Raw genomic sequence first — 23,229 nt, forward strand, 5'->3', positions numbered from 1 at the left:
AACCACATGGAAAAATTTACTGAAGACCCCTGATGCCCTTGATAGCCAAAAATAACCCAGGGGAGCTTGGGGAGTGGCCGGCGGTCATAGGAGATGGCATTGACTTCCATGACGCGAGGCCCACCCCTGGTTCACTCATTTTGGAATGCGACCTGGAGCCGCCTTGCGGGCTTTTCTATGTGCTTCAGCCGAGGTCAGTAGATGGGACCGCGGAGCCTTGTGCCAGGCCTGAGGTGTTTGTGTTCTTGGGGCTTATCAGGGTGTGGCTGGAGCCATTTTGGGCACTGAGGGAGAGGGGTAGGACTGTTTTGATATTAAGGGAAAATGAGCAAATCGGTTAAAAATAAATGCTGGACATTCCCCTTTCTTCACGCTGCCAGTCCCTGCCCATCCCTTGATGTGACGCAGCCTTGGCATGACTTGGAACAGTGAGTTTGCTGATGGCTCAGGCTGCAGAGAGAAAAACGGAGAGATTCAACCTGGAAAGGGCAGGGAAGGTGCCTGTGAGCCAGTTATGTGTTCAAAGGATGTCCTTTCATTATTTAAGTGAACTCCTTATAGAAATTTAACATACGTTGTGAAAAGCACACACACGTGAAGTAGGGACCTCCGTGGATTTTCATGATGTAAACATATCGGGGCGACCAGTGCTCAGATCAAGAAAGAGAGCCCTCCCTGTGTCCCTGCCTGGTCCCAAACCCCCCCCCCCCCACTGCGATCCCAACTCCCAGCATCATCGATTACTTTCACCTGGTTTTGAACTGGCAAGAATAAGAGCGTCTGGCTCCTTTTGCTCACCATTAAAAACAGCTCGTTTCCACTTGCTTTTTCAGGAGGAGGGCTGAGGGATGACCCTCAACCCGCTTAGGCTGCGAAGCCAACTCAGAAACCTTGGCAACCAGACGCCCCACCAGCCTTGGGCTCCTGGCTCCAGCGCTCTCTCCGGGCGCCCTTGAATGAGCTCTTCTGTCTTCCAGCAGAAAATGTGGCCTGATGCCACCTGGAAGAGCCAGTAGCGGGGAAGCAGGAGCCCAGCAGGCCATAATTGTGGGCCGCCAGCGAACACAAGCAGCCTCGGAGAGACAGGCTCCGTTCCTCACACAGAGCAGATTATATTTATATCCCCCGAGCAGAGTCGGAACCCGGGCACTCCCGGACAGCCTCCGGGGTGGGGGCCTCTCATGGGCAGGAGGGAGGGGAGACGTGTGCCTTGTCAAGGGGGCTGAGAACCTCTTTTGCAGACTGTATTTGTGTTCTGAAAGGGAACAAGAGGGAGTACAGCCCGTAGGCAGCTTCCCAGGAGAAGAAGCAGCCATCCTCAGGCTTTTCCAAATGATTTCCTATTCAGTTTAAAAACATTTTTTAAAGTTTTCGGTTTGGGCCACTGTTTGGGATGATCAGTTTTATGACTGTAGACATACTCATTCCGAAACTTGTTCCTCTTAGGTTTTAGGGAATGCTTTGTCTTCTTCAGAGTGGGAACCTCCCTGAGTAGAAAGACCTTTCCCTGTTGGCTTTTGCTTCTTAAAGGAGCCAGTGTTTCTGTGTGTTTTGCAAATGAGTCGGGCTGTGCAGCTTCCTCCATCCCCAGATCATCTTGATTGGTCTTAAAGTTTCCCAGGAATATTTACTATGACAATATTTAAAGAAATTTGTTTTGAAGTAAAGATGCCCATAGAAAATACCATAGACCCCTATGGTTAAAGGACTTCTCAGTTCCTTCTGTCAGTGTATGTCCTGGGACATTGCAGGTATAAACATGGGTATAAACATGACCACAGGTGCCTGTATATCGTCACCTCCGTCTCCAGAGATAAACAGAAATGGACTATATCCTACATGCTGTTCAATAGCTTGCATTGTAGAAGTCCTTCCCAGTCACTGCAGCCTGACTTTGGGCTCCTTCCTAAAGGCTGCAGTGTTCCAGTGTGGATATGCCACATCCTATCTCCCTCCTGGAAGATACTCAAGTTCTTTTGAGCTTTGAGGAATAATGGTGTGAAGATAAGAAAAACCCTTCTAAGATATGTTTCTGTATGCCTTTGTATATTCCTAAGGATGGGTGGATTCCTGGAAACGGAATCGGTGAGTACTTGATATGAGGGGGTTCAAATTTGATATCAGGGAGAGGTGAGCATGTAATAAATAGGACCGGGGTCTGCCAGATGGCCCAGAGGCGTGTACCAGTTCACACCCTCACCAGGAGGGGAAAGTGGCGGTTTTCTCACGTCCTGGCCAGCTCGGAGGAGTACCCATCTTTTTAACGCCTGCTAATCAGGTTGCTCTAAAAGATGACATTTCCACTTGGGTTTGTTTAACTACCAGTGATGTTGTGCATCTTTTCCCTTGTTTATTAGCCATCTTTATTTTTGACGACATGCTTTTTTATTTTCTTTATCCATTCTTGGTTTGTTTGCAGTCTCGGTACTGATTTTTAAGGAGTTCTCTACAGTTATGGACGCAGATGGTTGTTTTAAAAGATCCATTTAGAAAAAAAATCCCTTGGATTGGCATTCTTCGCTAGAAAGCCCTATAAAAGATCAAGTCGTCCGTCTGCTTTTTTTTTTTGGTGCTGGTTAAAGGCTTTGGTTTTCTGTTTTGTTGTTACTTAATTAGGTGAAATTTTTCCTCCTGGCTGGAGAGCCCCGGCTGTCTGTAAATGCATTATGGTCTGTGCAGCATGGGGTGGGTGGATCGTGACGTGGAGTGGAAAGTGAGCCCTGCCAGGCAGGGGTTGGCTCCTGCCGGGGCTGATTATCACGCACGTGCAGTGAGACGCTGGATCCCATGCCTGGTGTCTCTTAAAAGCTGCGGTCCTCCGCTCTTCAGAGTAAAGGTCCCGACCGGTAGAAGAGACAGGGAGCGTCTCTCGAGCTGTGCTGGCAGATCTGGTGCGTTACATTTCTTTATTCTGTTGCTGTTTCCTGGATCGGTGTGGCTCCCTGAACTCTCTTGGCGAGTCTGCGTGGAGCCAGTGTTCTTCTCTTCACGTCCAGAGCCCCTGGAGGGTTGCCACCTTCCATGTTGGTAAACAGACTGGGCTGTTGCTTCAAGCGATGCCAGGGCGTTCAGAAGTGGCAGTGGCTGGGGACTGGGGTCCCAGTGCTCCCATGGCCATGGGGGACTGAGGCAGACTCTTGATCAACCCCCTTCTAGGCCTTTTTGTTCTGCCGGACCAGCCTCATGGGGCTTGCTTTTTTGCTTTCTCTGGACGAGAGTCCCAGCCCAAAATGCCACTGTCTTTGGTGCAGCTGTTGCTACTCCCTGGATACAGAAAGAAACAAACAAAGGCTGAGAGTAGGGTGCTGATGGTTTGGGATTCACCGTGGGGAGAGAAGTCACCCTCCCTGTGGACGGAGGCCAGAGGCTCACGGGGACTGCCTCCAACCCAGGGCGGAGCAGAAGTACAGGGCTCATTCTTGGTGCTTTGGGTGACCAGCTCCACCTGGCCTGGTTCCTGTCCCCCACAACCTCTGTCCAACCTTAATTTCTTGTGAGCTGGCTCAAAAAGAATGGGGTTGTCACAGAATGTTGGATTTACCTCACAGGCAACGTCCAGAGTCCTCATGTCCCAGAGTTCTGGAGGCAAGCTCTTACCTCTGAGGTTATGTTCTAAAGTATCGGGCTATATTTGAGTTTTTACTTTGAGCCGCGTGGAGAATTATTGGTTTAAGCTCAAGTTAAACCAGAAGTGAAGATTTTCATCCCTGCATTATCCATCCATCCATCCATCCATCCATCCATCCATCTCTCCATTCACCCCTCCCTCCTTCCCTCCAACCATCCATCCCTCCATGGAGTTGAAGGGAGAAAACTGAGTTGGAGATTGAGTGCTGAAGGCTATTGAGGGATGGGTGGAGGGACAGGAGACTATAAGATGACTGAGGAGGAATGGTCAGAGAGCCAGATGTGGGAGGGAGTGTTAGAAGAAGGGAGTGATCCAGGTGGCCCAATGGGGAAGAATTGTGCATAAGGTAGAGATTGAAAAGTAACACTTGGACTGGACAATTGGAAGGCTTGGGAGGCTGCTGGTCACTTTGTGAGGACAGAGTCAGGAAACAGAAGGGGTGGGACCAACCAGATGTCGGGACTGAAGATGGCCCGGACTATAGGGTTTCAACCTGTCGGCAGGTCCTTCCCAACAAAGGTGGACTTCCTCCCGGTGAACAGGTACAGAGCTGCCCTGTTAGCAGAGCACCGTGGTAACTCAAACAGACGCTACCCTGGGAGGCAGATTTGATTTCTTAAAAAATCGTTTCCTAACAAGCAGCTTCCTTCTCTCGACCTCTCATCACACTTGGTCGCATTCTTTTGTGTTCCCTTCAAAGTGGATCGTTTTGCACTTGAGATCACCCTTCCCCTAATTACTATTCACGGCACTATTTATAATGCTATGTCTGGTATAATGACATGTTGTGTGCCTCCATTACATCTCGTCTTTGTATAATAGCAAGTCTTAATTAGTGAATAATAATACCCTTAACAAATGAACTCTGGCTAATCTCATGACCTCTATTAATATATGTATTTTTTCCTGAAGAGGTTTTTGCGGTGGGAATGATACACCATGAGAATTCTAATGTTTTCAGATTTGTGACTGTAACACCCAGATGGACACAGTACTCAGGGAGCTTATCCAGATTGGGTTCATCTCCATTTTACAGACAAGGAAACGGAGGCACCGAGTGGTTAAATGTTTCCCTGAGCTTGGAAGGAGTGGAATTTGAACTCAGCATCCATGGGCCGCAGGGCTGTCCTGAGTGTGATGAGCTCTGTAATTTCTCTTTAATTTTCCACCTGCTTCGTTTTCTGCACTGTCAGAAGCAACCCTCCGCCCGCGCGTTCCCGCCCTTTGATTTCCTAAATCCGACACATCTCTTTTGGAGGTGAATTGCTCCCTGGGAAGCTGCGCTCATTCAGACACGCATGCAGAAGCGGGGACTCCAGCTGGCAGTGCTCCTGGATGCTGGCACTGGCCGGATGTACAGGTGTCATCTGCTCAAGAGGTCAGCTAATTCCTCGTGATGGAGGGCCTGTCGTCGGGCTCAGCGCAGGGGGTGGGTGCCCGCATGAGCCGACTGTTGAAGCGAGTGGGCTAGGTTAGTGGATTAAAGCTACTTAATAACATTTACAAAGACGCACCAGTTGATATGCATTCCCTTCCTGCTTGGTTGTACCAAACCGGCACTTTGGATTTCCCAGGCAGAGTTTCTCTCCTCATCAGAAGTGATAAAGCCAAACAGTCATTCATCTGCTGAGACGTGATGGAAGGTTGTGGGTGATGGCAGGTCCCTGAGTCCCTAGGGAACTGACAGCCAGGGAGGTCAGAGTTCTGAAGCGCAGAGGCAAGAACAAGTGTGAGGTCCGCTCCAGCCTCGCCTCACGCCAGGCTGGTTGGTCCCTGGTTCTTAGTCCCTCTGTGTATAAATAAGAGGACCTACCCTGAGTGCTGGCCGTTAGGGATGCTTTTGGTTCTTTAGAGGAGGAGCTCTATAAATACTGAAGTATGTGTCTAGAATGGGCAGTTGGTGCGTGTTTGCCTGCTGTGAGCACTGGGAATGTGTCCACACAAACCAGAACAGCAGGTTGAGCATTGAAAAGGAACTTGGATGTCATCTGTTCCTGCCCTTTTTTACACCTGGTGGACACTAAGACCCAGGGAGGCAGAGAGACTGCAGATCTCAGTGGTGAATCCCAGGTGCCTTTCTCTTTTGACTTGCTTCATCACCACCTTGTTTGGAGCAGGGGAGGGTTCATGTTTATAGATTGGCTACTCTTTAAGAGCATGAGGACTAATCCAAGCAGGGTTGACTACATCTCAGGAATAATCAAACTGAGACTGTCATGTGTCAGAAGACACAGCCAGGGTTGCATTCACAGCTCCTTAACCGTGTTCTTAATACCTGGTGTCTATCCGTATGGACCTAAGTGACCGTGGGTCTCAGCCAGCCAGCCTCTATTCCAGCCGGCTTCCCACCTGCTTGGGCTGCTCCCTTTCTAGGGGGTGAGGGAGGGAGAGAAAAGAGATCCAGCCTTGTCTGAATACCACTGAGAGTAGTGGCATTATGAGGGGAGTCAGGGAAAATATACTGCTGCTGTTTATTGAACCCCAAGTACATGCTGTGTATTCTATTTACTTTATCCCTCTATGATAGATAGACAGACAGATTCCTCTATACCGCAGCCACCCTGTCTTGGGGCGGGGCTACCCTAATTTTACAAATGGAAAATTTTCATTCAGAGAGGGTAACTCACCGGTCTGAAGTCACACAACCAGTTCTAGTGATAAGAGAGTCAGGTGTGTGGCAGCTGGACCCAGGCGTGCCAGGGCACCGCCTTGGCCGCCTGAGCAGAGGCGGTCCTTGCTCAGCCCCCCGCAGCCCCATGCCGAGGGGTGAGGAGGCAGCTGGTGCAGACTGTTCTGAGAAAAGACAGCTTGACTGTCTGGTACACATGTCTCAGGGGGTTAGTACTTAAAAATTAGCTGACCTTCTGGCTAAGCCTGGCTATTTTTATATATTTTTGGAATGTCGTGGCTTATTAATAAGTTGGGTGGGTAAATCTATCTTGTGAGATGTGTTTATTATTATTTTTTTTCCTCCACAATTGGTTGCTTCTCTGCAACTGTTGCTGCCTTTCCGAAAATGGAGAGCCCCTACCAGACGGGACCCCCCAGAGGCGTGTCCTCGCCTTGGCTCCTCCTCGCCCAGTGTGGACACTTGCTCCCTTTTTAACCTCTGTTTCTTTTATAGTTGAGGGGGGTCTTTGAAGCTAGTATGTTCATGGTAAACGGTTCCATATTATGTCTTCCGTGGCTTTCTTCCACATATTAGCATATTTTTTTTTATTCTTTATAATAAATTTTATTAATGAGACATTCTTGAAAGGATGGAGAGAAGGACCAAGAGTCACACCAAGGAAGCCCGCGCGCCTCCCGCTCCGCCGCGTGGCGTCCTGGCATCTCGTCACGCTTCCTTCAGATTGTGTGTCAAGAGCGGCCTTCCCGTTGGCGTTCGCTGGGCACCTCGGGATCCCGTTCACTGGCGGGACACCACTCCCCTGGGTGTGATGTTCTTCCTTCCTGCACGCTGTCAAGAAGACATGTACTACGTCTGTATGGGTCCTTTGACTCGTGACACCCTGCAACTCGCGGTTCCCACCAAACGTGAAGTTTCTCGGGTTTTTCGATTCATGGTACCCCAGGTCAGTGAATTGAAGGTCTGGGTAGTACCCCACTGTGTGGAGGGACCCTGAGTTTTTATCTGTTCTTTTTTTGATGGACATTTGGTGTGTCTTGTAATTTTGTGCTAGAGCAGTGAATGTTCTCAGGTGCTTGTCCGTGCCCGTTTTCCCCAGACCGAGTATGTGCACGGGGAAGGATTGGCAGGGTCAGAGGGCAGTGGTGTTTTCAGCCTCGCTAGCGTTGTCACGTTGCTCTTCAGAGTTACCACGCCACGGGCCGCGTGAGAGTTCCCGCAGCCCACCGCCTCTCCCAACTTGAGGTTGTCACACTTCAGAATTTTGCAAGTCCGATGGTTGTGAAAGAGAACTTCCTTGTTTCATTAATCATTCTTTGGTTGATTATACGTGAGCTTGAGTATGTGTTAAGTGGCTATTTGAGTTTGCTCATCAGTGAAAGTACCTATTCATATGCTCTGTCCAGTTTTCCAGTGGATTGGCAGTGTTTTATTACATAGTCTTGTAAGAGAATCCCCGATTATCAGTCTTTGTGTGTGACATGTGACAGATACCGTCTTCCAAGTAGTGGCTTATCTTTGAACTTTGTAGTGTCTTTTGATGACTAGGAGTTTTACATTTTAATAGACTTGGTTGTATTTATCAGTCTTTATTGACTGTGCTCTTTTGAGTCTTATTCCAGAAATCCTTACCCTGAGCTCATGGAGATACACGCTTTTGGGCCAAAATGAAGCTCATTTAGTTTTTATGCACTTGCTCCTTGACTTGCTTTAGTATTTTCTATACTGGCTCTGCGTGGGTGTCTCTGTGTGGGGCAGACTGTAGGCTGCAGAACAGTTTGCAGGGACTCGAGGAATTGTTGCAGCCGTGCCCAGGCCGACGGGGCCGGGCTGAACTTGGGGTCGGAGCGAAATCTTTCTTCTTGACCTTGTGGCTGTGTCTGAGAGGTGCTGAAGTGCAGGGCCGATTGGCGCTGTCTCACAGCTGGCTTATCTGCAAGCCTGATAAAGTTGGTCGTCAAGTTGTCCTCATCAGGGTAGCCTCACTGCCTGATTCTCACTTGCTGCCGCCGCTGCTGATTGAAGCAGAACACGTGGCGGACAGCTCCTGCTCTGGGCTCTCACCGGGGCCTGATGTGGCGCTGGCCCTCCGTGAGGACATGGTGTGTGGGGAGAAAGAGAACCCTGGGGGGTTCATGCAGAGCTCTCCACTTCTGGTCCTTTCATCCCTGGAGCGCAGGCGCGTTCTGAAGATGCAGTCTCACTCACCCATTCATTGTATTCTCGGAAGGAAGTGTGCGTGGATTCGAGTAGGGTTCAGATAAATTCACGGGGCTTGAGAGTGTCGGCACCGGAAGGGTCCTTAGGAGTCATCCGGTTCTGTTCCCCAACTCATTTAGTCAGCAAGTATTCACTGAGTGTCTGCCAGGTGCCTGGGGCTAGCTAGTTGTTGAGGACACAGTGGGAAGCAGGACAGCCGAGATCCCTGTCTTTGTGGTGGGGGGAGTGGCCACTGAACCACAGGGATCCTTGCTGAGTGTGTGGGTGTGATGGGATAGGGAGGGAGTGTCCTTGGCTCAGGGGTCCCTAAACTGTAGCCCATGTCCTGAGCTAAGAATGATTTTAACATTTTTAAATGATTGACAAAAAGATACACTTTGCAAGAGATTTTGATGATAGGGAACACTAACTTTGAACCTCAATCAAGTCACATGTTACCTGTGCCCCCACCCCCAAAGGATTTCATTCATCTCATTAGTAGACCTGTATTACAGAAAATTGTTCTCGATTAGTATATTTTGAATTTTATCAATAAAAACTTGGTGAAATATTGTTTTCTCTCTTCTTATAGGAAAACCTATATAACATCTTTAATTTGGCCTCCTAACCTGCCCAACCTAGTGTTTACTATCTGGCCTTTTATGAAAAGACTGTGCAGGCGGACCCCAGTTCCGGCTGTGTGACTTTGGGGACGTTACTTCCTCAGTCTGTTTCCCTGTCTGCAGAATGGCCCTGCTGCCTAGTTCATAGCACTGTGGTGAAGGAATAAAAAGAGAGTTGATGTTCAACTCCTGCCTTGTGTTTAGACCTTTAGTAGATGTTAGATCCTCTCTAGTGAAAAATAGTGATTGGTTTCTTTTACTTTTTTACAACTTTTAAAGATTTTTCTGTGTTGACACGGTTTCCGGTGTCCCACTGATTACAGCACCCTCTCCCCACTGCATCATGCCCCCCATGTCCCACGCAAAGTCTCCTTTATTCTCCATTTCCCCACCCGTGCCCCCGAGTGATTGGTTTCTTACAGGCTGTTAAAGGGAGCCTAACAGGGGATGGGGACCCGGGTGGGACAGCGCCCAGTGCTCACCTGTGAGGCTCAGCACCCTCCTGAGGGAGTTGCTGTCCAGCCCCCCTGAGCTGTGGACCTTGGACCCAGCGCGGGCTATGTCCTCATGGCCCTGCCAATCCCCATGATGTTAATGTTGCTCCGACATAATTTTTCCTCATGAAATGCAATGAAGCTTAAAAAGAAAAAAAAAAAAAGTAAGTAACAGCTTTGAGCCCTTAACGAGGCTATAAATACAGGACAGAAATAATTGATAAAACTACTTCCTGGTAAAGAACCGTCCTTTCCCTAGACCAGTGGTTCTCAAAGTGTGTGCCAGGGCACACTGGTGCGCCCTAGAAGATGTCCAGGTGCGCCCTATGGTATTCCAGAGAAATATGTGCCTGTTGGGGACCAAAAAACCAACAGGGTTTTTGGAGTTTATACTTTTGCAGGACAGAAGTGTGGGGAATTGGCTGTAAGCTGACAGTCTGCCCAACCCCCCACCTCACTTGCCTGATTAGGTTGCAAAAGGCTGTTAAGCTGTGGTGCTGGATTGTTTACACTACCCCCCATGTTCCCCGGAAAGACTGGAGGCAAGTTTCTTCTATCCTTTGGTGTAAAGTTAAGATGATATGTATGGTGGGGATTTTCTGCATTCAACACAATTAAGAATAAAAAGAGAGGAATTCTTCAATGTATGACGAGGAAATAAGAGTTTGCCTTTCAAATATATGCACGAACATTGACGAAATTGCTAGGACACATCAGGCTTATGTTTCTCATAAACACAAGAATGAAAAAACTTAACACATTTGCACTGGGACCTGCCAAATTTACTAAGAATGTATCTATATATATAAAAAGATAACTTCTTTGTCATTTTTTAATTTTTTAACCCCTCTTTTTTCTGAATTCTACAAAGCATAACTCAAAAAATGTAACATAAAAATGTTTTTTAATGTCAGAATAAATTTAATTTTGTCGTATTTATTTTGTTTAATTACTATAAAAGCACACTTGGACTTTATATTTTTTTCCTGTAATATTTGACTTAATTATTATAACATATTTCTCAGAAGTTTGTATATAGTGCACCTACAATTATTTGTAGGATTTTAAATGCTCCCCGACTTTAAAAAGTTTGAGAACCACTGCCCTGGACTGTTTCCCTTTCTCTTTGCTTTTCATATTCACGCTAGCCATTGGCTGTCTTCACTAACTCACGTTAAGAAGGAAAGAAGCCTGACCTGTGGTGGCGCAGTGGATAAAGCGTCGACCTGGAAATGCTGAGGTCGCCGGTTCGAAACCCTGGGCTTGCCTGGTCAAGGCACATATGGGAGTTGATGCTTCTTGCTCCTCTCCCTTCTCTCTCTCTGTCTCTCTCTTCTCTCCCTCTCTCTCTCCTTTCTAAAATGAATAAATAAAAATTAAAAAAAAATTAAAAAAAAGAAGGAAAGAAAGCGTTTACATTTTGTAACGGTTGCCGCTTCACACTGCTGGGGAGAAGCAAAGAAGCAAGCTGTGTGAAGTGCAGACGTGGTGGACAGCCGGCCCACTCACTGTCCAGGTGACCTGCACTGTCCACAGATTTCCCTGCAGTAAAATCACGCACGATCTTCCTCTGTGGTTAGTGTAAATGTGAAGTCTTTAAATGCCAAGGGTCACCAGTCCTAGGCTGAACCGATGAGCCATTTTATTCCCTCTCACCAGTTTCTTCCTTGGACAGATTGGTAGACAGAGCTGGGGCTGCTGAGATGAGCTCACAGGGCAGGGCCATGTGCCGTCCAGACAGAGCTGGAGACTTGGCTCTGCTCAGGTACCTGGATTCAGAAGCCCGTCCACCCGTTAGGCTCAGACACCCACACGTGACTGCTCCCTTCTCGGCGACAGCCAGAGTGCTCCCCATAGCGAGACCGCAGCAGGAAGCAGTTGGTTTGATGAGAGCCAAATGGCTGTGGGACGTGCTTGGGACAGATGTCTCTCATTCCATCCCACACTGATGCCACCGTGCGGAGCAGTCTGGAATTGAAAGGACCTTCGGAAATTTTACGGGGATGTTTGCAAACAGATCGTCGCAGACCAACCCCCTTGGCATATTGCACGTGCCCGTGCACGGAACGTTACGTGCAGTGTTTGAAGAAGTGAGTCAAAGGGAAACCAGATGGTTGTTTTCAGTGGCCTCCTAACATTATGTTTGCTGACACCAGGCAGTGGGAAGAGGTGTGTTCCTTCTCCAGGAAACTTTCAGGGGAGATCATTTCACGATCTGCAGAGTGGAATGCGAAGCTGTATGTGTGTCTGTGCATATGCTTGTGTGTCTTGCTTTGTTGTTCGTGGAGCCTGCGGACGGGATTGTCAGGAAGCAGAGGATAAAAACCGGCGATCGGGCAGCAGCGTGAATGCAGGGCCTGTCGATCGCTTGCAGATGTCAGTTCTCTCCTGCATCTCGACCAGGGAAATCCCCCAGGGGCAGAGGGGAGCAGAGGGGAGCAGAGAACATGGAGGACTCCAGCTGCTCGCGTGGAATTCCCATTTCTCTGCCGGAGAAGTCGGCCCTGTGGACTGCCCGTTCGGGAGGAGAGTCTGGGCAGGGTGCAGCGGCCGGTGAGGCTGGGCAGTGGCACCAGGTTGCCACCCCCCCCCCCCGTCATCTACAAATTTGTGGGTGCCAGAAATTTTGGAAGACGCTGCTGCAGTAGGCTCTTTGCCTCTGCCCCGTGGGGGAGGACGGGGGACATTTTTTTTTCATTCTTGGTGAAATGGTGTAGTTATTTTAAGTAAGTGATGTGCTGCAGTGAAAACGGGCAACTCTTTTTCATTTTTCAGCTTAATGACAAAAAGGAGAGGGAGGTGAAGAAAGCCCAGCTAGCCTACTTTGTGCTAATGCTTGTCTTTTTGGATTCTAAATGTGTCCCGAGACGCTGAGATGGGATAAATATTTCAGCCACTAGAAAGTCCTGCTGTCGGGCTGAGAAGATTTCTCACCCCTTTTAAAGCAGACAGGGCAGTAATTTACTTGCACCAATTCAGACACCTCCATGTGCCTCACTTCTAACTATGTATGTCCCAGCTCCCATTCACCTTCTAGAGCGTGAGGCAGGAGGCAGGAGAACTTTCCAGGGAGCCATCTGGGGACCGGGGCAGGTCAGTCACGGCAGGCTTGGTTTTCTTCTTCGTGCAAGCTCAGACATTCATCGGGGACCTGCTGAGCACCAGCCGCCAAGGACGCGCTGCTGAGCAAAGCGGTGGCCCTCTGCCTTCTGGGCTGTGCAGTCTGGTGGGGGAGACAGCACAGATCCATCGGTCAGCACACGTTGGGATAAAGGAAGACGGGACAACACCAGGCTGAAAAATGGGGGCCAGCTTTAGATCGGGTGTCCACGCAGGGTCTCAGAATAAGTGACGTAAAGCTGAGGTCTGAAGGATGAGTGAGATGATCCGAAGGTATTCGTGTGCTAAGGCTGCCGTGACCAAGCTCCATGACTGGACAGTTTCATAGAAAGGTGTTTTCTCCCAGTTCTGGAAGCGAGACGTCTGAGGTCCTTAGAAGCTAAGTCTCCTTAGCTTGCAGGTGGCCATCTGCTCCCTGTGTCTCTTCACGTGGTCTTTCCTCGGTGCCTGTGCCCTGATGACCTCCTTGTATAAGGACACCAGTCAGGTTGGATGAAGGTCCACCTTCACGGCCTCATTTTAACTAAACCATCTCTTCAGAGGCTCTGTCTCTGAATTCAGTCACATTCTGAAGGGCTAAGGGTTAGGGCTTCAACATACGGATTTGGGGAGGATACAGTTTGGCCCTTAATACCCAGAACGCCAGGGGAAAGGTGGGTGGGAGAATTGGGGTCCGCGAGGAGCAGGTGAAGAAGCCTCACTGCGGGAAGGACGTCAGTGTTGGGGGAAGTGGTTGGAAATGAGGTTGCGGAGGGAGGCAGGGCTGGATCACGCCAGGCCTTCTCAACCATGGCCGTTCTCCATTTACTGTGAAGGCCTAGGAAGCCATCAGCAGCATACTAAACTCCCCCTCTGCTGCGAGAAGGAGCTGGGGGCCGTGAGAAGAGTTGGGAGGTTAGGGTAAGCCAGGATTTTTCATCCTTGCCCCCATTGACATTTCGGGCTAGACAAGTCTTTGCCGTGAGGGGCCGCCTTGTGCATTGAAGCCTGGGAATTCCTAGACTCTACCCACTAGACGCCACAACCAGAAATGTCTCCAGATTCTGCCCTCTGTCCCCTGAGGGGCAAAACTGCCTGCCCTGTGTTGGGAACCACTGGCTTGGTTTGGCATTGCAGGAGTCACGCTGAATGAGATTGGGGGAGACTTTTCAAGACAGAATCTAGTGGGATTTCATCTCTCTTTGCCTTGATTTCTCCTCCTGCTTTTGAGTTTGATGATATTGTCATTTCCCTGAAGGACAGGGTTCTATCTCCCCTACACACACACATGGTGGTGTTGCTCAGAAGTACACGATGAATGTTCCTCTGTGTTGTCATTTGCCAGGCACTGGGGATCCCTGCCCCTGCCTGCGGAGCTCGGAGCCGTGTGGCTGGCGGGGCACCTGCATGTGACAGATGTGGTGTTTAAGCCTCTGCATCACAACCTCTCATTGTCAAATCCGTGTACCACCAACCAGTTGACTTTCAGAGCAAGCGCTTTGGAATCCAATCTGGCCGGTTTTCTGCCTCCGGAAATCTGTTTATCAGAACAAGATTTCACAGTTGCAGTGACTTTCCAGGGGACTTGCCTTGCAGGTGATGTCTCACGAAACAGTGACAGCTGTATTCTGGAGCCCCGAGGATGTCCCCGCCTGCTGGTGGGGCTCAGAGCAGCTGTTGGAACAGCTGGAGTGTGTGGGATTTTGGGGTTGTACACTCTGTGTCTGTCTGGGATCCAGCACTTGGCTTTCCTTCTGGGCTTCTCTCCTATGTGCCCCCCCCCCCCAGCTTAAGCCTTGCCTGGAGATGATGAATTGGTTTCGTGTTCTTCTCAGGGCAAGCGGTGGTTTTCAAGGAGTCCAGTTCCGAGAAGGATTCCAACCCTGATGGGGTCAGTGGACAGAGTGCCCTGACGAGTGTCTCCTGACTCGCTGGTGGAATAGAGGACATAGTGGCACAATGTTTGCGGTTCTAACAGGCACAGCTCATTCTTCGTTCCTGCGTCATTCGGTGCTCTGGGTTCAGCTCTCTCACTCACACGGTGTCCTTGCTGTGTCTCTAGCCCTGAAGGGCCCTGACGGTCCATCTCTGGGTCTATCAACGTTCACTGCGAATGCTACTTCTCCCCTCAAACCCTTTAATGCTTTGAATTTTGCCCTTCTCTTAAGAACAAGGAACCATTCAATGGTTTTTTAAAGTAAGGAGGGGTCATGATGGATTTGCTCTTCAGGGGGATGAGAAGGGTGGCAGGGAGGTCAAACTGGGAGATTGTGGCAGTGGCCCTGGCAAGAGATGGTGGTGACCTGGGCTGGAGTCGCGGCTGTGGCAATGAGCACTAGCGTGCAGGACTTGGTGCTGGCCATCTGTAGGGGAGATAGAGTGACGAGGGGGCATCATAGTGGGTTGTTAAGGTCCTGGTGCGGGTCATTGGGTCAGGGTGACGCCCCTCACTGTAGCTGCTTTTCTAGATTTCTTCAGTGACCTTGGAGAGCTCTATTTTAGTAGAGAGAAGTTCCTGTTTATTGTTAATTCAGCACAGTGGGGCAGCTGGTCTGGCACTGCTTGCCTGTGGCTCTGTCCATTCCGATTGGTTGTCGTCTGATTGTCCCGGTTGTCAGATGTGGGACCCCAGTAGAACCGTAGTCACAAGGAAGAGTAAGTGCTCATTTCTGCTTGGAGAAGCCAGGGAACGCTTCAGAGGGAGAGCAGCGTAGAAGTCGTATGCTGACGGTACGTAGGGATTTGCGGGGAGATCCCAGGGTTAAAGGGCATTCCAGGTAAAAATAATAGCACTTGTCAAGAATCATGGCATGAAAGATGTGATGGCAGAGGTCTGGGATGGGATGCTTCTCTCGGCCAAGCTGTGAAAGAGGATCACGGGCCCTTCTCTGTTCCTGCTGCCCCCTCTTGGTCCCTGGCAATCAAGTCGTTAGTGCACCTGTGTGCCTTTCCAGCCCTGCTTTCCCCCTCTGCATTTTTAGGACCTAGCATAAATGTCTGGTCATAAATGTTCAATAAATGTCCACTGACGACTCAGGAGGGAACCCTGGAAAGATTGGTCTTTTTTTCCCTCCTTTTATCCTCAGACCATGTTATTTCTAGATGGCTCCTTATCTCCCAGCCGTAGATCACAGTGGCCCAGACTGATCAGATGGATTAGATTCTGGCTCCCTTGAGAATCTGCCCCCCCCCCCCCCCGTCCATTGTAGATGGACCCAGCACTCTGCTCCCAAAACCTGTTTGTTTTCTAGCCTAAGCACTTCTGGGTGAGGGCATTGGTATTTTGTGACTGTGCAATGGATCGCTGCATCTAAACCTTGGGACTTGGTTCCCAACCTCCAGGAATTCTTGGTAAGCAGTTCAGTGGCTTTGGTGCTCTCTCGGAGGGTAGACGCCTCAGTTCAAGTTTCACTTTGGCTTTTCCTCCCCATGTGACCTCAGGCATTCGATTTTATGGGCTGGGGCTCCCATTTTCTAAAATGAAATCATCTGCCAGTATCCCTGCTGACTGGCCCGAGTTCAAGGATTCTGGGATCGCAGGGCCACAGAGCCTGAGCCCTGGCAGGAGCCCGCAACCGTACTGTTGGAGGCATTGGAGATCAATCCAGTGCCCGCTGCTGCACTGGAGCCTTCATTTTTAGTCCCTGCCGATGACCAGGAGAAAAACACTTAGATGTTACAAGTCTTTTTGATGAAAAAAGAAGACAAGCTAATGAGCACCTAATGTGTGTCAGACACCTGCCCCATACTTGATTTTTTCTCCATTTGGTCCTCTCAGAATCCCCAGGAGTGGGGCATGGAAGATTATCAGTCTCTTTCACAGATGAGGAAACTGAGACCCAGAGAGGTCCAGTCACCTATCCGGGCCTCACTCATACTTGCCAAACAGGAACCCTTTAGTTGCGAAGCGGGGGGGCCTTGCCACCTTGGCCGCACCATCTGATATCCCTCTCTCTCCGCAGAGAGCCAGCTGCTCCCAGGGAACAACTTCACCAATGAATGCAACATTCCGGGCAACTTCATGTGCGGCAATGGGCGGTGCATCCCAGGTGCCTGGCAGTGCGACGGGCTGCCCGACTGCTTCGACAAGAGCGACGAGAAGGAGTGCCGTGAGTGCCGGCCCTGCTGGGGTGGGTGGGGAACCCCGGGGCAGCAGGAGGAAGTCCCGGTCTGGTACCCTGCTGGGGTGAGTGGGGAACCCTGGGGAACCCCGGGGCAGCGGGAGGAAGTCCCGGTCTGGTGCGAGCCTGCGAGCTCTGCGAGCTCTGCGCAACCGGTCTGGTGCGAGCCTGCGAGCTCTGCTTGCAGCCACGGTGGGCCTGGGCCAGTGGACTGCAGTCCCTGCCCTTCTCGCCCAGTGGTAGCTCTGTCTCAGAGCAGCATGGTTGGTGCAGAATAGGTGTCTTGGCGGCAGTGGAGCCACAGGTCAGGGAGAGCAGAGCCCTCCGAACCCCCAGCCTGCAAGACTGTCCTTGCCTTTACTTGATGCACAAGGAACCTGAGACCTGGAGGTTACGCAGCTTTAGTATCTACCAACTAGCAAGCAGCAGGCCTGGATGAACCCAGGGCTACCTGACCCTGAGGCACAGGCTGATAAGCATCTTGTACATCTTGTACATCATGGCATGTTTGTGACAGTTACTTAAGTTCACTGTGCCAGGTATATCCTGCATGGAGTTGGTACCGACTTCATAGTAATTGGCTTCCACATGCCCTTTCTTCTGCTGAAAAGGCCTGGGCATCATCTTTATATGGGCACCACCAGGTCTTTCGAATCCTCCCCGCCCACCTTCCTCTTTAGCCTCTTACCCATTTCATGCCCCTGACGTGTGTGTGACATCTGGGTGGGGCTGATCTGAGAAAGGAGCCCCTGGGATGTGAGCAGAGGGGCGGCCAGGTGTCCAGTGACCACGCTCCCTGCCCTGTAGAGGGGTGCTTCTTGTCCTCCCCCGGGTTGGGCGCTGCAGGGACCCAGCAGGTGGGAAGCTCAGCAGGAGTTCTGGGCCCCCGGGCTGTCCATTGGGGGCTGCCTGGGGTCCACACAGGTGGACAAGGTTCTTGGCTCCTTTCTTTCTTCCTCCTTTCCTTCCTTTCCTTTCCTTTCCTTTCCTTTCCTTTCCTTTCCTTTCCTTTCCTTTCCTTTCCTTTTCCCTTTCCTTCCCTTCCCTCTTTCTTTTTTTTTTTTTTAATTTATTGATTTTTAGAATGAGAGAAAGAGAAACATTGCTTTGTTATTCTACCTTTTTAAACGTTCATTGGTTGAATCTTATACATGTCCTGACGGGAGATCAAAACCTCAGCCATGTTGTATCAGGATGAAGCTCTAACCAACGGAGCTACCCAGCCAGGGCCTCCTGACTTTCCTGGGCTTTGGACAGCAGGCCTCTGACAGGAAGCTGGGTGTGTTCTGACTACGAATGTGCCGTCTCTCTGGAAGCCAGCAGAGGAAACGGCCGAGGAGAGGCTGATCCTCGGAACTTTTGTCATACTCGGTACTGGGATTTGAGGCTGAGTCTGTTGACCCAAGGGAAGGAGCACTGGGTTTGGAGTCCACCACTCAGTAGCCCCCAGCCCCAACAGTGATGTGCTTCCTCAGGCAAGCTGCCCGCTCTGAGACCGGCCCCTTGCCTGAACAAGGGGCCAGGAGTCATGCTGCCTGCTCCTGCTCTGCAGAGAAGTATTTGGGAGGTAGATTGGCAGTTTGTTGTTGTTTTTTATAGGGAGCATTTTATTTTGTTTGTTGCATATGATTTTTTCCTATAATGCATTTTTAGTTTTGCATTTAAAAAAAAAGTGTTATCTTTCCTGGTCTTCTCTGTTTCTAGCATGACTTCAGTATTGCTAGAAATGTTAATTTGTCATTTGATTTGCAAATGACACAGCATGTGTAAACTCTGTGATCTGTCCAGCGTTGAGCATTATTAACAATACAAGTATGTGGAACACCCATTTTGGAGATGTGGTGTGTATTTGAACCTCTAGTAAATGCTAGTTGTCCTTGGCTGAGGGGGAACATTCGGCACAGGATGAGTTTATGGAAGAACAGGACTGGGAATTGAGACGTAAGTTTTATTCCCAGCTTTGTCAGTAGCAGCTGTGTGGTATTAATGTCCTCTGTGACAGTCTGTGTCCTCTCTCAATCTGATGCCATGATGATGGAATCCATGCACTAACCGGAAGAGGTGGTGGAAAGAGATTATAGAAAAAAAGAGAAGTTAGCCCTGGCTGGTTGGCTCAGTGGTAGAGCATTGGCTCAGCTATGTGGATGTCCCGGGTTCGATTCCCAGTCAGGGCACCCAGCAGAAGCGACCATCTGCTTCTCCACCCCTTCTCCTTCTCCATATCTCTCTCTCTCTCTCTCTCTTTGTCTTTCTCTTCTCCTCCCACAGCCATGGGTCAGTTGGAGCAAGTTGGCCCCAGATGCTAAAGATGGCTCCATGGCCTTGCCTCAGGAGCTAAAATAGCTTGGTTGCTGAACAACAGAGCAGTGGACCCAGATGGGCAGAGCATTGCTCAGTACGGGGCTTTCCAGGGTAGGGGGCAGGGGAGAAATCCCAGTCAGGGTGCACACGGGAGTCTGTCGCTCTGCCTCTCCACTTCTCACTTAAGAAAAAAAGATGGCGCGGGCAGCTGCCTGGCACGGTTCAGTTTGATTTGGAATGGGCTTGTGTTGGCTGTTCTCCATCCTTTCTTCCTCGTTTCCTACCCATAACCCCCAAGTGGAGACTTGATTGACATTTATTTAGTCTTTTGATCAAAACATAATTTAAAAAACCATACACACAAACACATGTGTTTAAAAAAAAAAACCCTCTGCTGCCCTTTTTTTTTTTTTTTGGTCTTTAAATAAAAACAGAAGAACACTATAAAGTTTAGACAATAGTGGGAAGGAAAAGAAGTTTTTTTCTAAAGCAAATTCTACTTGCATTTTAAATTTCGGACATACTGTCTGAGAGCCTAGGAGTTGAGAGTGTGGGCACTGGTGGAAGGCCTCTCTATGCCCACGTCCCAGCTCCGCTCTCACCCCCGGCCCCATGCTATGTGGTTTTAGGAAACTTACTGGAATGTTCTAAGTCTTCACCACTGGGAGGGTTAAGTGGGAATTCCTGGTGCTTCAGTTCCCTCCTCTGCAAAATGAGAATAATAAGCCTTCTAATAAGCATTGTTTTGAATTTGAATGCATGGTAAGCACACCCGTAGTGCCCAGTAAACATCAACCATTTACTGTTTTATCTGGTCCTTGTTGTCATGGGAACATTTGATTGAGTTACCTTTCTTTTTCACATTGGCCACCCTCTGCCACATTACCATATTTAGCATTCAGAGTTGTTCTGTGAGGTTGCCTGCTACTCCATCGAGTAGGCACAGGGTAAGCTAACCATGCCGCTATGGTTGGGCGGTTTTTGCTTTTTTACTTCTGCTGATCAAAAGGGTTAGGGTCAATGAAGGAAATGACACATATCCAGAGGGCAGAGCCGGGATGGGCTGAGCTGAGGTCTCTAGGGCACCAACTGGCCAGCTGAGAGCATGTGCCACTTCCGTGTCTTGCTCAGAAGTTACAAAGCCCTTTCTCTGATTCCTTGGAGCCACTTGGCACCAGGAGGAGGAGGGTGAAGGTGGTTTACAGTCTCAGTACAGATGGCTGATTGCTTCAAGTGCCCTGTGGAATCGCCTTGGCATTTGCAAGATGATAAACTTTGGGAGAGTTCTTGCCCTTTTCAATGGTTGAGAGAGGAGAGGAGCCCGGAGCCGGGTGTCAAAGTGGGGAGATGGGTGTCATGGTGGGGAGTCCAGAGCCGGGTATCACAGTGGGGAGCCGGGTGTCACAGTGGGGAGATGGGGCGGGGATCCCTGAGCCAAGTGTCACAGTGGGGAGATGGGTGTCACAGTGGGGAGATGGGGCGGGGATCCCTGAGCCGGGTATCACAGTGGGGAGATAGGTGTCACGGTGGGGAGATGGGTGTCATGGTGGGGAGCCCGGAGCTGGGTGTCACAGTGGGGAGATGGGTGTCATGGTGGGGAGCCTGGAGCTGGGTGTTACAGTGGGGAGATGGGTGTCATGGTGGGGAGATGAGTGTCACGGTGGGAAGATGGGTGTCACGGTGGAGAGATGGGTGTCACGGTGGAGAGACGGGTGTCATGGTGGGAAGATGGGTGTCACGGTGGAGAAATGGATGTCATGATGGGAAGATGGGTGTCACGGTGGAGAGATGGGTATCATGGTGGGGAGATGGGTGTCATGGTGGGGAGCCTGGAGCTGGGTGTCACGGTGGGGAGATGAGGTGGGGAGCCCAGAGCCGATTGTCACAGTGGGGAGATGGGGTGGGAGCCCTGAGCCCAGTGTCACAGTGGGAGATGGGTATGACGGTGTGGAGGTGGGGCAGGGAGCAGCTGGCCTGGGTCTTCGGTGGAGGGGACATTTTTATAAGACGGGAAGAAACATTTTTTTTTTATCATGAAAATAATAAAATCATATACTGTAACAGTGTGGGGAATGGGAGGGAAAGGCAACAGAGTCACACAGCGCGAGTGCTCTCACCGAACTGCTGTTAGCACCTTCAGAGTTTTCACTCAGCCGTTTCCCAGTTTCATTGCCAGGGCTGGACGTTAGTATAGCTTGATTTTTTTTTTTCAGGTAATGATTCAACCCTTTAACATCTTTATGTATTTCTTTTGCATTTTTCTTTATCATTTTTAGTGTGTAGCTAGTCCATGCGCTTGGTCAAGTGTAGTTTTATTGACTCACTGTTCAGCATGTGTGTTGCTTCCAATTTCCCACTATTAGAAGTGGTGTTCACTGTTCTGAACATGAGGACGGCCGTGGCTTTCCCTGCTCGGAGGGCTCTTCTTAATCTAGGTTCTCAGAAGTGCAGGGACTGGGCTGGAGGACAGAAGCTCTTTCTGGCTCTTCATTTGGACCTCCCACCAGTTCCGCTAACGCTGGCACCGGCTTGCCGTCCCTGCCATGTGTGAGAACTCTGGCTTTGCTTTAGTCTTGGCAGCACTGGGTAATATCTCAAAAATGTTTTTATGGTTTGTTTAATAGTTGAAAACAGTTATATATTTTTATTATCTAAAGAAATTGAATGTTTCCCCCTGCCTCTATTTACTAGTTATATTCTTGATTTTGTGAAATATCTGTTAATGGACTAGAATAAATTTCCATCTGGGTTGGGTCATTAAATTTTCCACCTCGTGAATCTGGAGAACTTCCCCTTAAAGTTCTGAGAGAAGAGGCTCACTTTGGGGAGAGTTCATTTCTGTTCTTGGTTAGTGGAATGCCCTAAAGAATCATTTTAACTAAATAGCGCTTTTTTTATATATAGTAAAAGGAATAGAGATTTTTTTAGAAAAACACAGAAGCTTCATGAAAATACTCTGTTGTGATGCATCCTTACTTGAACTTCCTCTGGGCTGCGTGTTACATTATATTACATTAACTCACTGGATTGCCACAAGCCTCATGAGGAAGGGACTGTTGTTTTTTGCCAGATGAGGAAACTGAGCCACACTGAGATGGCACAGAGCTTGCCTGTTGCCCCGGAGACTAAGTCCCCTTAACCTTCCTCCCGACTTTGAGATCATTCAGTCTTTCTCCACACGTGAATCAGTATCATTCTGCTAAGTGAGATTCTACTCTGTTATCATGACAAATCTGCTTTTTAAAAATTTAGAAACATCAATAGTGGTTTTCTATGTAAATGATTTCCAAAATGGCTCTGAGTCCTGAGTCTCTGCAAGAAGGGACAGTACTTTCATTGCAGCCACTTGCTGTAATAATCAAGCAGCAATCCAGATTTCCAGGGCCCACGTGTGACCTGGAACCCAGAGCCTTAAAGTCTGCCCACAGCTTGTCAGACTAGCTGCCACCTCTCTGCGTCCTAAGCAAATCGGGGCGAGATCGCAAAGGTTTGAGATCCGTGGTCCTTCTTTTGTTCTTGGAAGATTTATACGGATCCATGTCTTTGACCTGGCACGTACAGACTTGGAAAGTCCCAGGCTCCTTCTGTTTGTGTGGGGTGGGGAGGTGGAGGGAGGTAAGAGGAGATGGGGATAAACTCAAGGATTTTGTCAAACGATAAAATTTTAATACATCTCCAAGATCAGAGACATCAAGAAACAGATGCAGAACTGGAACTTAAACTGTATTTGCTCTTACTGTTCCCAACTATTTCTTATCTTTTTTTAAATTTAAATTATTAACTGATTTTAAAGAGAGAGAGAGAGAAACAAAAACATCAATCTGTTCCTGTACGCGCCCTGACCAGGGGATCAAGCCTGCAACCTCTGTGCTTCAGGAGGACGCTCTAACCAACTGAGCTATCTGGCCAGGGCTCCCAACCATTTCTTGAGCACGACTTTTAAGTGCTTTGGTGTGATGGCAGAAATCCATGAGCTGGGGTTGAGAGGGCAAGTTTGAAATAATATCAGAAATACAAGAAATACAGAAGGGGGGAAAAGCTGGGGCAGAAAAGCTTCCTCTTTCTTTCATCGTCCGTCTCACCTTGTGCCTCTAGATGGCGCCACGTATAACGGTTTCTTTTACACTTGGTGCCA

At 49.3% G+C, this 23,229-nt stretch overlaps 1 protein-coding gene across 3 annotated transcripts in view; it reads left to right on the forward strand.

Moving 5' to 3' along the window:
• The window catches only part of LDLRAD3 (low density lipoprotein receptor class A domain containing 3), a 239,773-nt gene that overhangs the window by 58,739 nt on the left and 157,805 nt on the right, over nucleotides 1-23,229 (forward strand). For all 3 annotated transcript variants that reach the window (XM_066251282.1, XM_066251283.1, XM_066251284.1), the window contains exon 2: nucleotides 16,635-16,781. In XM_066251282.1, coding sequence (XP_066107379.1) covers nucleotides 16,635-16,781 — 147 coding nt within the window. The remainder of the gene's footprint in view (nucleotides 1-16,634; nucleotides 16,782-23,229) is intronic.

The sequence above is a fragment of the Saccopteryx bilineata genome, chromosome 1 (assembly GCF_036850765.1).
Source record: "Saccopteryx bilineata isolate mSacBil1 chromosome 1, mSacBil1_pri_phased_curated, whole genome shotgun sequence".
NCBI lineage: Eukaryota > Metazoa > Chordata > Mammalia > Chiroptera > Emballonuridae > Saccopteryx > Saccopteryx bilineata.